This window comes from Styela clava, chromosome 11 (genome assembly GCF_964204865.1).
Source record: "Styela clava chromosome 11, kaStyClav1.hap1.2, whole genome shotgun sequence".
NCBI classification, from domain to species: Eukaryota; Metazoa; Chordata; class Ascidiacea; order Stolidobranchia; family Styelidae; genus Styela; species Styela clava.
The window spans coordinates 6321951-6338579 of NC_135260.1; the positions used below are offsets into that span (position 1 = coordinate 6321951).

General features: G+C 34.5%; 1 protein-coding gene across 1 annotated transcript in view; it reads left to right on the plus strand.

Annotated features, from left to right (window-relative positions):
• LOC120348051 (protein patched homolog 1-like) overlaps positions 1–16629 on the plus strand; it is a 55957-nt gene extending 39328 nt beyond the window's left edge. The window contains exons 11-28 of the mRNA XM_039418160.2: positions 378–533; positions 1625–1723; positions 2326–2451; positions 2962–3080; positions 3861–4062; positions 4820–5065; positions 5621–5920; positions 6563–6737; positions 8085–8219; positions 8719–8903; positions 9492–9711; positions 10313–10542; positions 10759–10922; positions 11436–11552; positions 11804–12022; positions 12415–12760; positions 13164–13340; positions 14115–16629. Of these exons, the coding sequence (XP_039274094.2) occupies positions 378–533; positions 1625–1723; positions 2326–2451; positions 2962–3080; positions 3861–4062; positions 4820–5065; positions 5621–5920; positions 6563–6737; positions 8085–8219; positions 8719–8903; positions 9492–9711; positions 10313–10542; positions 10759–10922; positions 11436–11552; positions 11804–12022; positions 12415–12760; positions 13164–13340; positions 14115–14444 (3546 nt within the window). The 3' untranslated portion in view covers positions 14445–16629. The remainder of the gene's footprint in view (positions 1–377; positions 534–1624; positions 1724–2325; positions 2452–2961; positions 3081–3860; positions 4063–4819; positions 5066–5620; positions 5921–6562; positions 6738–8084; positions 8220–8718; positions 8904–9491; positions 9712–10312; positions 10543–10758; positions 10923–11435; positions 11553–11803; positions 12023–12414; positions 12761–13163; positions 13341–14114) is intronic.

A 16629-nucleotide genomic window follows, 5' to 3' on the forward strand; every position in this document is an offset into this window, starting at 1 on the left:
GATTGTTCCCCATCTATTTTGTGCAAATACATGTTATTTATGTGATAGTAAGGCGTCGGTACTAATGTAGTATGTGAATCAAGATGGCGGACACCGGGACGTAGTATGTGTACCAGGTTAGGATTAGGCCATACTTTCAGGTAAAAATACTACGGGAGTCACTTAGCTAGTCCCCGAACTCGTAATACAACTAATAGAGAGAAAATTAGAATAAAATGATGTCCTAACCCTAACCTGGTACACATACTACGTTCCGGTGTTCGCCATCTTGGTGCACATAATACGGGAACGCCAAGACGTCCCCAGCATTCACACAATAATGATTTATTATTGATGATATATTTTCAATCAAATTTAATCACTTTTCATACTTCCAGCTTGTTTATGCTTGTTTTACTATGCTACGTTGCAAAGCTTCACGCTCTCAAGGTGCTGTTGGAATTATCGGTGTATTACTTGTTGCTTTGTCTGTCATGGCAGGTCTTGGAATTTGCTCAGTTATTGGAATCAAATTTAACGCCGCAACTACTCAGGTATAGCGATGATAATTTTGTATTAAAAAGGTTTGTTTAGCTATGGTGTCATTTTTTAATTTAAGTGGTTATGACATCATAATATGGTGTGACCTTCAACGAAACAATTCAACATGTCGTCTATTTCATTTTATCCAATTCAAAAGTCCTGTACATTAACACTAATGTATTCCTGTAACGTTTTGTCCGACCAAACTTAACCTCATACTATTCAGAATTTTACTCCAAAATAGACAGTCAGTCACTGGTTTTCAGGGAGTTACAGAACTTTTTGTATGGTCGAAATTTGATTGAATTTTCCTTACTATATATGCATATATTCAACTCCGCTAAGAATCATGCGATAAGTTTTTTAATCCGGAATATATACATACATACAAGTACACGTGCTTGCTTGTCCAGACCCTTTTTGGAAGCGAATTCGTCAAAACCTCCCATGAAAATCAACCAAAAACATAAGTTTATATACTTATTTATAAATTAAAGGTTCTTTCGTCCTGAAAAATATTCTTTGCATGAAATATTGTAATAGTTTATGATTTTATTGCTATTCAGACAGTTTAAATCTGCATCAATTATAGCTAACTTAACCATTCAGACACCTTCATTGCTGCACACATGCATAGTAATGATGAATCGGATTTTTCACTGACGTTTAATATTTAACGGTAGATTAGTCACTGCATACATAACTCAAAAAACGTAAAAATACTTTTGGCGGCCATTTGTGGAATTTTCCAAACACGAGTTGAGCATTGCATACTAGAGAATATTTTGTTGTATTAAAGAAACTACTGCTCGATAACCGGTACTGGTTTTATGCGCCTCTATTGACACTGAAATGCCATTTGTACGTTTTTTTCTGTATATTGTTAATACAAAGTGTATTTCTACAAGTGCACAAAGAGCAGTTCTACAATGATTTATATTTTCATTAATTCTTAACAACTATTTTGTAGTAACTTCGCTCAGAGATGAATCTCGTTTATTCCTGAGTGAGTGCGCGGTACCTTGCTTTGAGAAATTTCTCAAAAAATACTGTTCGATTTATCTTAAAACTAATAGTATTTCGAAATTTTCGTATTTTTCAGGTTTTACCATTTCTTATGCTTGGACTTGGTGTGGATGACATGTTTCTAATCACTCATCAATTTGGAGAAATTGCTTGTCTGAATTATATTCCCTTCGAGGTAAATTATGTAATTATTTTTGATAGTGCATTATCTTAAATATTCAATATCTGATATTACAGCGCCATGTTCACTACCTAGGGTGTAGTAACTTTGACAGTCATTTCAAAACTTGACATGACAACGATAATTAGTAACTGTTTGCTTGTATTGCGCCTGTTTGAAGTGATACAGTATCCAGGAAATGCTCAAAACAATAGTTAAATTCAACTATTTATGTATGAGGAAATATGAAATTGTTTTTATTTGCATTTCGTGAAATAGAAATTAAAATCAGCCACAGAAAATATGATAACAGACAAGATCTCACACCTCCCAAACAAAATTTAGTCCTGAATTAGCTGTTATATAACGAAATCGACTGAAATTCTGGCAAACATTCTAATTTATTATTTTAGGGTGCGCTAATCGATAATCATGATTGGGTTTCCGCGCCCCCTTTCATCCTGAAATGCGTTTTTTTTATAATTTATTGCAATACGTCTAGTGCGTATTTTTAGCATGGTGAATAATAAACTACCGGTCACTGATCAGACGTTATATGAAATAATCGATTTAAATAATTTAAAATTTTCAATTTTTTTCAAATTTTTGTTTTATAGGAACGAACCGGTGAATGCATGAAGCGTGTTGGTGTCAGCGTCTTGTTAACCTCAATCGCCATTTTATCCGGATTTTTATTTTCTATGATTATACCTATGCCCGCACTTCAGTCGTTCGCGCTACAAGTAAGATATGTAATTAAATGCACATAATATACATAATGTACAAAAATCAGTATTTTTATTACTTGATTCACATATAATAGTTCAATAGTATTGCAATAATACAGGTTCACAGTGTCTTCTAGCGGAAAATTTTATTTTTGTTTGATAAGTGTGGCTTTCGATATTTTAATCACTTTAAAATATTAGTTTATTTTGATGTATTTTGATAAATGTTTTCAACTATAGAAAAATTATCAACTATTTTTTATTTCGTAAAAAAAATTGAAAATAAAATATATCAGTAATCAAGAGTATTAATTAAATTAAACCACGTTATATATCCCAATTCATTTTATTCTTTCATGAGGTAATAACGTCCAATTATAATTAGTTTAGTTGGATGGATTTTTCGTCGCTTCAAGGTTGGTGGGACTAAAATAGCTTTCCTTCTCAATACTTGTGTCTCAACGGTCTTCGAATATTTTGTTTGATTTTATCAATACAAATTTTTGTATCATTTTTTCTACGCAGGCAGCCATCATAACATGCTTCAATTTATTTTGTGTTCTATTCGTATTCCCGGCTGCGTTAAGTGTTGATTTATTACGAAGAAAGAAAAACATGCTGGACATATTCTGTTGCTTCAAAAGGTAGAATCTTACAGTTCCACAATTTGTTTATCTCACAAACAAAATTCAGCCCGTTACGCTTGAGTGGAAGTTTCAGTTCTATTTTTAATACTCCCGAAGTATGTGAACCAAGATGGCGGACACACGGTCACTAACCTGGTACACATACTACGTTCCGATGTCCGACATTTTGGTTCACATACTTCGGGAATACCCTATGTGCTGCTTGTCTACCCCCTATTACGGAGTGAAGGTGGTAAAACATGAACAATGTTCAGTTAAGAAAATTGACCAAATTAGGTCATTATTCCACTTAGAAAAGTACTTAAAATGGCGGGTCTTAAGCATTGACTATCCAAAAAACTCGATGGTAAACGGTTAAACCTATATGATTGAAATTGTAAGACCTAAAAATTGAATTAATTCAGTTTTTCGTATAATTCACTCCTCAACCAGTTATCAATGTATTATGTAACTATTTTGATAAATTATTGTCGTTGTTCATGTTGTTTTTGTTGTAACCAAGTTCATTTATCTTCATCATTCGTTTCGTATCACTGGTCCGAATGATTCAAAGCAGTTGCATTCCAGCAGTTGAAGATGGTAGAGTCTTTATGAATCTATAACTCCATATTTTCTCTGGACTTCCCATGTACGGATTATTATTTTTTGTACATCCTCAATGACTTTTTCTCGAGAAAAAGCAATCCACTAGTGCTACAAGAAAAGTTTGTTTTCTCGTATATAAGATGACGCACATAATTCTATTTTAAAATTAGTTCATCTTTTTATGAAAAACAGTTCAAGTGCAAACGATGTCATCGAGTTATCCGATTTCAATCACGAAGTAGCAACTCAATCTCCGCCATCTTGTAATACATCCGGATCGCTCCCACCACAACCACAACCGGTTCCGGTTGCTCATTTCACCACACTACCAGCTGGACCTCAACATCCTGATATGGACTCAGAAGCAACGATCACCATGCATCACACCATACAGGTATATAATGTTTAATACAGCAGGGTGACCCAAAAACGAAACCCATAAATTTCTTAATAACTTTTACAAAAGTAGAGTAAACCATTTAATTTTGTTCGTTCTAAAATTTCCCAAAATCACCTAATCGGCGTTAAACTTGCACCATTGCGAAAAATCGTTAACCTTTCGCACACACTCCTCTATGTGGATTTCTCTGAATTTTGGGTTCTATTTTGGGAGGGTGACCGTTCATAGAGATACGAATAATACTAAGAATCTGGGATATTGGATTCGGGTGTTTTACACTAAATAACTAACTCACTCTGGTAAACAATATTCGGTACTCCCGAAGTATCAAGATGGCGGACACCGGAACGTCCCGAACTCAGAATATAACTAAATAAGTAAAATTAGAATGAAGTTACGGCCTAACCCCAACCTGGTACACATACTACGTTCCGGTGTCCGCCATCTTGGTTCACATACTTCGGGAGTACTCAATATTCTAATTGTACAAACCCTCCTAACATCGAACACCATACCCATCCTCCCACACACAATCATAACGCACAAAAGAATTGTGTAACTTGTGATAATTTCAAAAATTTTCAATCATTCCATGCGTGTCAGGGACCGATTGTCTCTTCATTTTTACGTTTCCACGTCCACGTGCTCGTAATATGAATATAGATAGGCAGCGCAAAAGTGTAAGACATCTATTAAAGTGCGACGCCTCTAATAATGTAAAATGTATTATCAATGTTTTATATATTCGCAGGCTTATTCAAATGAATCGTTTGTTACATTCCTGGGTCCTGCTGCCGAAACCACCATCAGTTCTACAAACCCCCAAGCGAACGGGGCTGAGACATCTCAGGTACCTCAGTATTATCCACCAATGACCCCACCACCGAAATATACCCCAGAAGGAAACCCACAGATCACGGTAACCCCCGATAACTCGACTTTGCCAAAAACTGCTTTCGAATATCAGAGTGAATCCAATGGAGTGCAAGTTACAACAGTAAGTTTAAGCTTTGAATTTTAACCTGTAACGAGTCGTCTACGCAAAGTAATAAGATCAGATCAAGGCCGTTTTGATTCATGTTATAGTAATTCTTGCCCTCCAGTGCACTCACTAACACAAAAGCAAATAAAAAGAAGCAGCAGTTTGGACCACTATACTTTTATCAACTAGTTGTCTTTTTACGCAACTGGTGGACCAATCAATTTCCCGTACTTGAAGATGATCGAAGTCGCGAGATATCTTACCCAAAATTTTGCCGTTTCATTTTATATCTTCGAAAACTTTTCAAAACACAAGGGAACACATTTTCTTATGCCGTTTGACTTCATGTTGATATATCTGAGCATTATTTTTATCAAATAGCATAGTCATCTTTATTCTTGCCACAGCATGCTTACTATACACGCATACGGATCCACTTCCACAAAGGCATAGTAGAGCAAGAAAAAGTAGTTTTGTTAGTCTTGCGTAATCTCAACTGATAGTTATGTATTAATTAATTAGCATTTTATGTGTTATGTGTTTCGAATAACTTGTAACATTATTTTACAGACATCTTCAAATCCGAAACCTAACGTTATTCACACTCGTTCAAATCCTTCAAAATCCAAGCTCACCCCTTCCACGACAGCTGCTTCGTCCAATCTTGTGACACCCATGGTCAGTGTGAGGAGTTCAACACATAGTCTCGTTCCCACTGCACGCAGTAAAGCATCAAAATGGTTCCGTTGGTCGAGTAACAAGCAGAAATCAAGACGAGAATCCGAATATACTGGTTGTTTTCCATTCGTTACCGTCTCAGAATTTGCAAAGAAATATTACGGACCTTTTCTTATAAAGACACCGGTTCGCGTGAGTTCCTTACATCTATTCTAGTTATTCACAAACTATATCAAACATTAGTTGAATCATAATATATTTATCAATATGTTTACCAGAATTACGAAACTGTTGTTTCCAAGCTATTACCACTTACTTACATAACTCATCTTGCAATTATGGAATTTCAATCCGAAAATTGATAGCAAACATTATTAAGCAATACACAAATAAATAAATAAAAAGACGTTTTTGAATACAAAGTGCTAAATTGTTGTTATTAAGTTGAGACTGTAAAACATTTTTTTCTGACCTATTTGGGGGGGAGCTAACTTAGATGACCATGTGATCGTATCGCTTCCTCTAGTCTTTAACAAAAAACAATGTGTCTCTTTATTGTATATGTGTTTCAATTTTTTTTTGGGGTGAAAAATCAATAAATCTATCTATCCACTTATGGACCTATTGGTTTTGATCTTTCAGTATTTAAAAATGGAAGAAACCGCTAGAAAGATATTCCTTTTTTTTCAAAGCTTACGGTACTATTTAGCTTTAACATTTTGCTACATTATGCTGACATTGTGGTGGCCATAGTACTTCTATATGGCATCGGTGATAAGCGGAGTATTCAAGTTTATTTAGATTCCATTGTTATGTTCGTTTTATTGGTTTCAGATATTTGTTCTCACACTGTGTGGTCTAATACTGGGTGGTTCCATATACGGATGTTTGCAAGTTCGAGATGGTTTGGAATTGGTCGATATTTTACCACGAGACACAAGAGAACACGACGCATTGTCTGCACAACTCGAATATTTTTCGTTTTATAACATGTTGATTGTAACGAAAGGTTTGTGGCCTGTTTTTTACTTTAAATTTATTGATATAAAATTGTTGAGTATCAAAATGGAATTATTATTCGTAAGCTAAATCAGGATTCTTGGTTAATAGGAATAGAAATAAATGAGACGTATTTTGATCGAGGTAGCTTAGACCAGGACTACTCAACTATTTTCAACAAAGGTCTGTTTAGAAAACTTCAAAATTACTGGGGTCAGGACATTACAGAAAATTTATTTCATCAAATAAACGAAACTTCAAAGGCAATATTAAATTAAATACAAGAGCAATGAATGGCTCACAAATATGGACACAGATATCGTACATCGGTAGCTTTGTATTTAAATTGTATCAAAATCATCTAAAACTTTAAAACGATGCTTATTATGCCAAAATATACAAGCCGACGCGGTCCCAATTAGGTGGTCGAAAGGTCCGGATTTGGACCGCGGTCCGCCAGTTGAGTAGCCCTGGCTTAGTCAATGGGTGCAACAACCACAGCCCAACTTTGTAGGCTTTTACGTCCGACTGATGATGGTTTGAGACACAGCTTAGACAAGACTCTTCTGATAGTTTAAATATAGTCCAAAACTGAGCGATCCGGTATGTCCTTTTTAATTTCTATTCCATGCTCGGTAATTAACAAGACTGGAAAAATATAGTAGTGAGTCATTTAATCCAACTTAAACCTATAGCGAAGGAATACTTATATAATAATTTCCACAATCTATGATCTTGAATTTGCGTGATGATGTCTCATTTCAGAGGTCATATGATTCATCAAAATATCTTGAAAGATAATCGCTTACGCAGGAAATAAGTTTTCGATTGTCACAATGTTTATAATGTCAGGTTATATCGTATGATCTTGTTTGTGCGAAATGTAAAATGGCGACAAAAAATAAATAAAATATTTGAACGTGGAGAAACGTTTTATTACTTTATTGTACTTTTTTCATTGATTATCTCTGTCCCCTACATTTATCTGGAAATATGAAAAACAGTGAACTGTGAAATAAAACAGAAAAAAAAATGAATTATCTGTTATGTTGTGGGCGGGTTAAGCCCAGGCATAAATTTCAAAAGCTTGAGCAAAATAATCATTCAACTCTGTAATCTTTATTTTATTCGACTAAGGGACTTTTGAGCGATTTTTTTTCTACAAAGTGTAATAACATAGACATACAGTGTGTACGAAAATACCATACACACTCATATCTAAACTTTACTTTCTGATGTACTGTGGATATATTTATTGCTTCGGTACAATTTCTCAGTACATGGTTTTATCTCAGTGGCTGATAAAAGCGTGTATACCTGAATGAGTTTGTTTATTATTTAACAAATTGTTTTCCAGACATCGACTACGCTCACAAACAACGTGAGCTTCATGAATTGCATCATAACATCAGCCAACTAAAGCATGTCGTCAGAAATACAGACGGAACAAAAACTAAATTTTGGCTTGAATATATGAGAGAATGGTTGTCAAGTATGTCATATTACTGTACTAGAATACATATGACAATCGATGAGATATGAAAATGGGTTATTTTAGCACACCCAGTCCACTTGTACCACACTCCACACTTGTAAACATTTGTTCTACAGTCTACACTTATTGTATTACCCCACTTCTTATGCTCCCTGTAACAATTTGACTGATTTTGTTTTTACTTTCGAACATAGTGGGACATGTGTAGTACAAGTGTTACACGTATTTTGGGTCATAGCTATACATGTTTGGAAAGACCAAAATATTCCCGATTTGTAGAGCCACCCTGAAGTTGTATTCCGTGGGCTATGAATTCAATATATTATCTTTGATTAGAAGATGGTCAACTGAATGGAGGTGAACATTCAGACGCCTTTACGATAAGAATTCTCCCATACCTTAGCATGGTCCGAAACGTAACGTCAAATCTATACATCATTCGCGTCCGTTACACATGATCTTTTTAATGATCGTTTTTGTTTCCTCAAATATTCAGATTTACAAGATTCCTTCGACAAAGACTGGTCTCTTGGTTACATCAATGAAACAACGTGGAAACCACACGCATCAGACGAAGGAGTTCTTGCGTTCAAACTTCTCCTACAAACCGGAAAACTTGAGGAAACAACCGATTTTGGAAGAATTGGATGCGAACCCCCCAACAATAAACCTTGCCAAAAGGTAAAAGTAGATTATTTTTAGGAAGTGTTTCATAACTTAACTGCAAACAAGTTTATGTGTAGGAAGACACTTATACATATTTGTAGCTCCTAGAAAATAAACAATCCTCTAGATTCGAATTCTGCAAGTTTCAGCAGTGATATTCCAGTGGGCGTCTGTTACTTTGCTCAGAGACCAGTCTCTTAATGAGTGTTCGTGACGTTAGTGTAATAATAGGTTTAGTCTATAACATGTCTTGAAATTTTTCTTCTCTTGCGTTACCGATTTTGGTAACTTTACATATTTTAAGACTTCTTTTTTACTATTCATTTGTTTTTAAACTTGCTTAGATTGCCTGATATGTTCTATTACCATGTTCGATTGTATATCAGAATCAGAACACTTTCATCCAAAAGGCCCATAATCACATGCGCAATCGTTCCAAACTCACTTTACCATTCCCAAGAGCAGTGATCATGTATTTTGTCTATCAAACAACAAAATTATATTTTAATATGTTTTTGGAAACGACGAAAAATCATATTTCAACCCAAAGACATCTGGGCTATTCAAGAATCCATATCAATAACCGACTTTTTTATTTTACAGGTCAACATTGTTAGGCTTGTATCTGACGACGGTATAATACGAGAAGATGCATTTTACAATTACTTAACTGCATGGACACAGCTAGATCCATTAGCATACATCGCATCTCTCGCTGAAATGGTTCCTAATCCTTTAACATGGACGAATGAACGAGGAGGAAATTTAATCATACCGAGATCAAGAGCCGTCACATACGCTCAAATGCCTTACTTTTTGAATGGTGAGTATTACAAATTACTTGTGTATTTCTGAGCATGATGAGGACCTGTGAATCGTTTTGTTAAATTGCGTTCTTGTGAAAACATGTTCGTTCTACGCAATGAATGGACCAACAGATTTCAAATTTTCAAAACTTGAAATTTGAGAACGCATCGTGATGGTATTACTGAGTCATACGGGCTCGATATTTCACCCAAACTTTTTCAGTTTATTTTAATACTTGGAAACACTTTTATATGACTTTAGTAGGAACTATTTCAACTGACCTTTGACTTTTAAAATTCGTGGCAATAAATTGCAGTATTGCGCTCTAGTAATTACTTATAATAGAGGCAGTGGTGAAAGGAGTGAAAATTTGTGTACTTGCAAAGTTGGCAAAGAATTATGAAGCATCGTGTCAAAGTCTGATTCGAATTGTTGAATTGGCTTTCTAGAATGATGATTGGGGTTAAAAATTTTTACTCTGATTTTGAATGTTACAATTTAAAGCCATCAGGATCAGGCAAAGTTACCAGCTGAAACATAATGAACAATGGTAAAGTCGAGGTTTTGTATTGATTAATTTATTAAATTTTACATTAATTCGTTACATTTTGCAACAGGCCTTCAAGAAAATGACGATTTTGTTGAAGTCATCATATCAGTTCGAGCATTGTGTGATCATTACGAAGCTGAAGGAGTCGAAAGTTATCCTACCGGATACCCGTTCCTTTTCTGGCAACAATATATTGATCTGAGGGAATGGTTATTCATAGCGATGGGAACTGCAATACTAGCAATATCAAGTGTAGTGGCGATTGTACTTTTAAATCCATGGGCGGCTGGAATAACGGTGTGTAACATTGGTTAATGGGTTATTTGAACGAATTTAAGTTTTTCACTCACATTCATTAGTTTTTCACTCATATATCGACGGAAATAAATTGTTATTTAAAAAAATGTGGTGTAATTACCCGATTAATCGTAAATTCGTAAGATAATAAAAAATGTCGACAACGTGCACCCCTTTTTCCTGCTTCATATACCAATTTTTCATTTTTTATTTCAGTGTCTATTTTTGATCACGATAACAACAGAATTGCTTGGATTTATGGGAATTGCTGGAATAAAACTGAGTGCGGTACCTGCTGTTATATTGGTTGCTGCTATAGGACTCGGTGTCGAGTTCACTGTACATATAACATTGGCGTTTATTACATCATGCGGCTCAAGGTATGATCATTTGTATAAGAATATACAAAGCCGATGACGTCATAATTCGATGACGTCAGTATACCGTTGAATAAAAAAGAATCTAATTCTTTCCTGTTCTGCATCGCCTACTCAATTTCATACGGCAACATAGTTAGTTTTGGTCCATAGCCATGAACAATTACTTTAAAATTTAATAGATTCAAAACAAAATATTTAAAATTTCAATTTACTCCGAAGAGGTTTACGTACAGACATGAAACACTGCCGTTGTTTAACTATCATAGAGTGTACTATGTCATTAATTAGGCGTCGACGATTCTCATGTAGTCATAATATTTCGTGAATACAAAACTATTATTTGTTATATCTACAGGGTGACATACGTTCATGTTTTCATAACATTCCATGTCATTTTGTAATCAACGAATACCTCTCTTTCTCCATGACGACGATTTTCTATCATTTTTCATTAACTCAGTTTCGTATTCAAGCATAAAATGGCATTTATTTATTCGTTTTTCCTATAAACAGGGAAGATAGATCGAAAGCAGCTATAACACATATGATGGGTCCAGTAATCGATGGCGCTATTTCCACTTTTCTTGGTGTTGTGATGTTATCTGGTTCCGAATTTGATTTTATTGTCAGGTATGTTTTGTTTTTTAAATTTGATCGATATTTGGAATGTCTTCCAGAACTAGACTCTGACCAAAAAGCCATTTATACCAAGACACTATAGATATTTTTGTATATCGTGTATATTTTTCAGTTTTAAAAAGCATTAAAAAAAATCGTGACGTCATAAAATGGTGTTACGTCATACGTCTTTGAACATATGCCTTGAGAATCAACAATATCAGAAACGACAAACATCGTTATATTTCAATTATTTGTTTTAGATATTTCTTCCAAGTGTTAGCAGTTCTTGTTTTGATTGGTCTATGGAACGGAATAGTGGTACTTCCGGTTGTACTTTCGTTCATTGGTCCACCGCCGGAAGTTGTACCACTCGGAGGCGGAAGTAGATTGAAGACGCCGACCCCGCCCCCTACTCCAGCAATTGAAGAAAATGATCGAGTTTGTCGGCATAATTGTAACAATAGCAATCATACACCAAGGTAATTTGCCTTGCTGTAACGTTGTTCAGAATTTACAAAATGCTCTCGAAAAAAGTTGTGAAATTTTCCTAGATAGCGAATTTATCGAATATCATAGCGATTGAGAATAGTAACCGTGACCTCACGGTGAATTTCTTAATGTGGCCTTTACAAAATAATTTTGCGTACACCTGCTATAGCGTCAATAGATAATTGCCTAATTTGGATTATTACAAGGTAATATTTTACCAACAATACGCCGCGATCAATATACACGATCCAAGTCAAGGCCATGCTTGGTCCAAACATAACATCTCAAACAAAGATACTTGGCCAATGATTTAAAATTAAATTACTGTTAAATGGCAGCAATATTTCTGATTTTTCATACTAATTATTTTTTTGTATAACAGGTATCATCGCCATACCAACGATTGCTGTGGACATTGCACATCACGTGATGATTCATCTTACATGCAGAGACGGGGTTACGGATACCAAGACCCATATTTTCACCCATCATATTGTCATACACCCACAACACATCGCTATCCCCATCATCGACCAGCATTTTATCCGGACCCCAGATTCCAGTATCAGATTAACCCTGGATACTGTCACCCCCATTCTGTGGGTACGTCTGGGTCAAGTACACCCAGAGCAACTTTGGATGATGGGCGTGTCCTTATTTATCCAGATTTTGTTGTTTATTCGTCAAATCCTAACTCGACCAATCACGCACACCTTCATCACTGTGACGTAAGTAGATTATAGTTTGCTTTCTATAAATTGTGATTTGGATATTTATTTATAGTTGGACTCTTTTAGTATGAGAGAAAATGTAAGAAATACATATTATGTGCACGAATGCTCAACGTACGATATTTTTGTTTGAATTTACTACTCAATTGAGTATACAATCATTTATATATGTTCGTAAGATGGAGCGTTTTACATAACTATGGGCTCAAGTCTAAAGTCAGCCATCTCATCCGTGGTGTGATGAATTGGACAGGCAATGCCGAACGTAAAGAATTCGATTATTTTAATATTTATAATCTGCGTGTACATAGCCTTGTTTGGAGTGGAAACCTCACATAATAAACTTATATTTTTTTATGCCCAATTATTCCATTTTCAAGTTTCTCGTTTCATTTTACAGTCTCCGGTGCGTGTTTCGAGAAATCAAGATCAAATCGTTCACCAAGGCACAATGGATAACAATAAACCAAATGCCAGTTCAAATAAAGATCAAGCTACTTCCTCAAATGACATGGGACAACATATTGCGACATTAACATCCTCAGTTACCGTAAAAGTTCGACCAGCCAGGCGCCAGGTAACAAAGACATCTTACTCTATTTTCGACCCGTTTTCACTACGTGCAAGACTCCATAGCCTAGTTTTGTTGTTTTTTACTACATAGTTGGGTTAGCCCAGATGCTAGAACAGTATTAGATTTTAGTTCCACATATAGTGAGGGAAGCCAATGAAATGGCTTAATTATCTGGCGAAACTAATCTAGGGATCTTGTTCGATTACCGCTACTAGGACTACAACCTCTTTTTCGGTCTGTACAGTTTTTTGAGCATTCAATTTTCATTTTTCAAACACAGGTACCTGCTTTTTTGAAGCATTATTCGCAGCAAATGCACTGAATAGCTTATTAAAAGTAGATAGTTCATCACAAATTTAACCTTACTTTAACATTGTATAACGTTTACCCTGCGATAGTAAGTTGAATTTTGGGTACTTCCGTCGTGTGTGTACTAGGTTAGGGTTAGGCCATAATTTTATTTCGATTTTTCTTAATTTACTTCTAGTACGGGGACTGTCTGTGTTAGCGAAGTGATATACCCCCTGCCCATAGGTTTCAGTCCCTTGACACAACTTGATGTAAAGTAGGCGAACTCACACTACGGGAGTACCCAATTTCCTACACTCTGAAATGATTGTCTTAGGTTAATTTTAAGAATAGACTTTCAAAGGGACAAATTTGTTTAGACGAGTCAAAAATGATAAATCCGGAATGCGGGTTTTGCAAATTATAAATCCGGAATTATCCGGTTGTGATGATGTTCAAAATTATAATAATATTCTCATTTTGTTTCAGCATTGCCCTGTATATCTACCACCTTCTTCATATCAGAACAATCATTCCTCGACCGAATCGTCAACAATGGAGACAAATTTCCAACCGATAACCGATCAAAAATCGATTGATCCGGATCGGATTTCGTCTAATCGATTTCCTCCGGATGCATTTTCAAAACCGGTACCCCTAAATCCGGCTGATGAACGCTCTAACAACTTTTCGAATAATTCCGAATTTCGAAATGTTGTACTTTCCGAAACATCGCAAAATTCACCGAATGTGGACGAAGCTTCGGAAGCCGTAGATACTGCGTTTCAAAGGTTGGGAAATCATGACGTAAACGGTTAATTACGTCATCAATTTTAATATGTTTTTATATATGTTTATCTATTATATTCGGGTATTTTCATTTTCGAAAATTTTCTTCAAAAAAATAAAACAATAAGCCTCATAGCGAATGAGTATTTATGCTTTATATATTTTGTCGAACAAATACGGTAAGCAAAATTGTTACGTCACAATTATATCCAGCATTGTCACGAATAAGCCTGCTTTAAAATATTTTGAATGAGTGTGTTTTAACTATGTTATAAAAGTAAACAGTTACCAGTGAATTTAATTTGTTAAAACTTGATAACAGTACCAGGTTTGATGGATTCCTGCCATCACAGGGTAGTTCACATAACTGCTGGTCGGTTACGGCTTGCTCCACTTCACAATACAATACACCTAGAACAAATCACTGGCAAACTAATCCCATACCCGACATGGACTGGTAACCACATATTGTGATTAGCGGCTTTGATGCCTTATGTTTCCCATTCTTTTCCCAGATTGCATGGATTTTGTGACATTTGGTCGACAATTAAAATCCCAAACACACATTTGTTCAAAAATTATTTTTCAACCATTCTGCGCTAATTAAAAATTTCAGTTAATTTACTAATATTTTTTAGTCACAATATAATTTATGATTTTTGATTCGTTAGTGTGTTGTCACTCATGCTTATTCATTTCGAAGAATTTGTAAAATATTTGTTTACGTATTTTACAATTCAATGTCAAATGCCAGAAATTTTTTGTATTTTTCAATGCTTTTCATCATTTTGTATTCTATTGTATTTTTATTTCTTCAACGTTTTTTTTTCGCAAAATAGTTTTTTTCGTTGATTCTGTAAAAATATTTCGCGATTTTTCTTGTTTTAAAGGTGTACATACTTGAAGCTTTATCTCCGTTTTTTTATTTAATATTTTTGTTTGAAATATCAAAATATTTTCAAGGGCCAAATTTTTTTCCAGTACTCTAAAATATTCCCCCCAAAGTTTGTGATTATAGGGATATTTCGATTTATCTATAAAAGATAGAAATTACCTTGTAACAAATTTGTTTATAAGAATTGATAATTTAGGTAAACTGGTCAATATTTTTCAGTTTTCAGAAAACAATTTTCGGGCTAAAATTTATAAAAATTGAGACCAAAAACTTTATAAAATAGAAAAAAATTTCGTGCATTAAATATACGTCAATACCTGCCATATTACTATTTTAAAGGACCAATCATAGTATATTCTGTCAAAATAATCATTTTTCTCTCATATTTTTTTTACCTCGGAAAAATTGAATTTTTATTCCACGGGAATATTTTGATTCCAAATGGACTTTTTAAATTAAAAATATATCGCATGAACCAATTTTCAAGGCATAACTATCTATAGCCGAAAATGGCAACCCATTAGTCTATGCTACATTGCAATCACGAGAATCCGTGTAATATCAAACGTGATTCATACATGGAAGGTACCTAGTTTTCGTTTCTGTTCAGTTCATTTAAATCAGATTTCATCATCGGGCCAGACTTGCCCATGTGTTGCATTGCTGTCTAAAGTTTATCTGTATTTTTTTTCTGAAAATCAACAAAAATGCAGTATTGTTTACTAAATAATCATTGTGCATTATTTTAATATTTTTGAAAATTCTGTGGAAAAAAACAGTCAAATAGTTAAATCATATTTTATTGGATTATCAGCCATAAATCACCTGAATTAGTAGTTTTATTTCTGCTATTTTTGTAGCAGGATGCAAAGTTTTTAATAAATTGTTTTAGGCAAAACCATTGATTCGAATCAGGTTTTTCATAATTCAAACATCCAAAATTGAACATTTTTCTTGAACTTTGTCATTTTTGGAACAGAATAACAGATTTTCTTAAAGTTTACATAATAATTTGCCTTTATCAATCATAATTTTAGCATCATCAAGTAAAATTTCAATTGTATCAGTCATCAATCACAAGTCGAGACTTAAATTTTGGTCCCCAAGTGTTTGGTTGACTAGATTTATACATTTTGACACTTACTGAGAAACTTTAGCGAAACTAACGCTATTTTTCAAACAGTGTGTATGTGTTATATAGAAAAAAGAATGTTCTGAGCTAAAATCCTAATTAGTGATCTAAAAAATATCGATTTTGAAATATAAAGCACCAAATATACCTCATATTTTTTGCGAATAAACATTTTATACAGCACTATA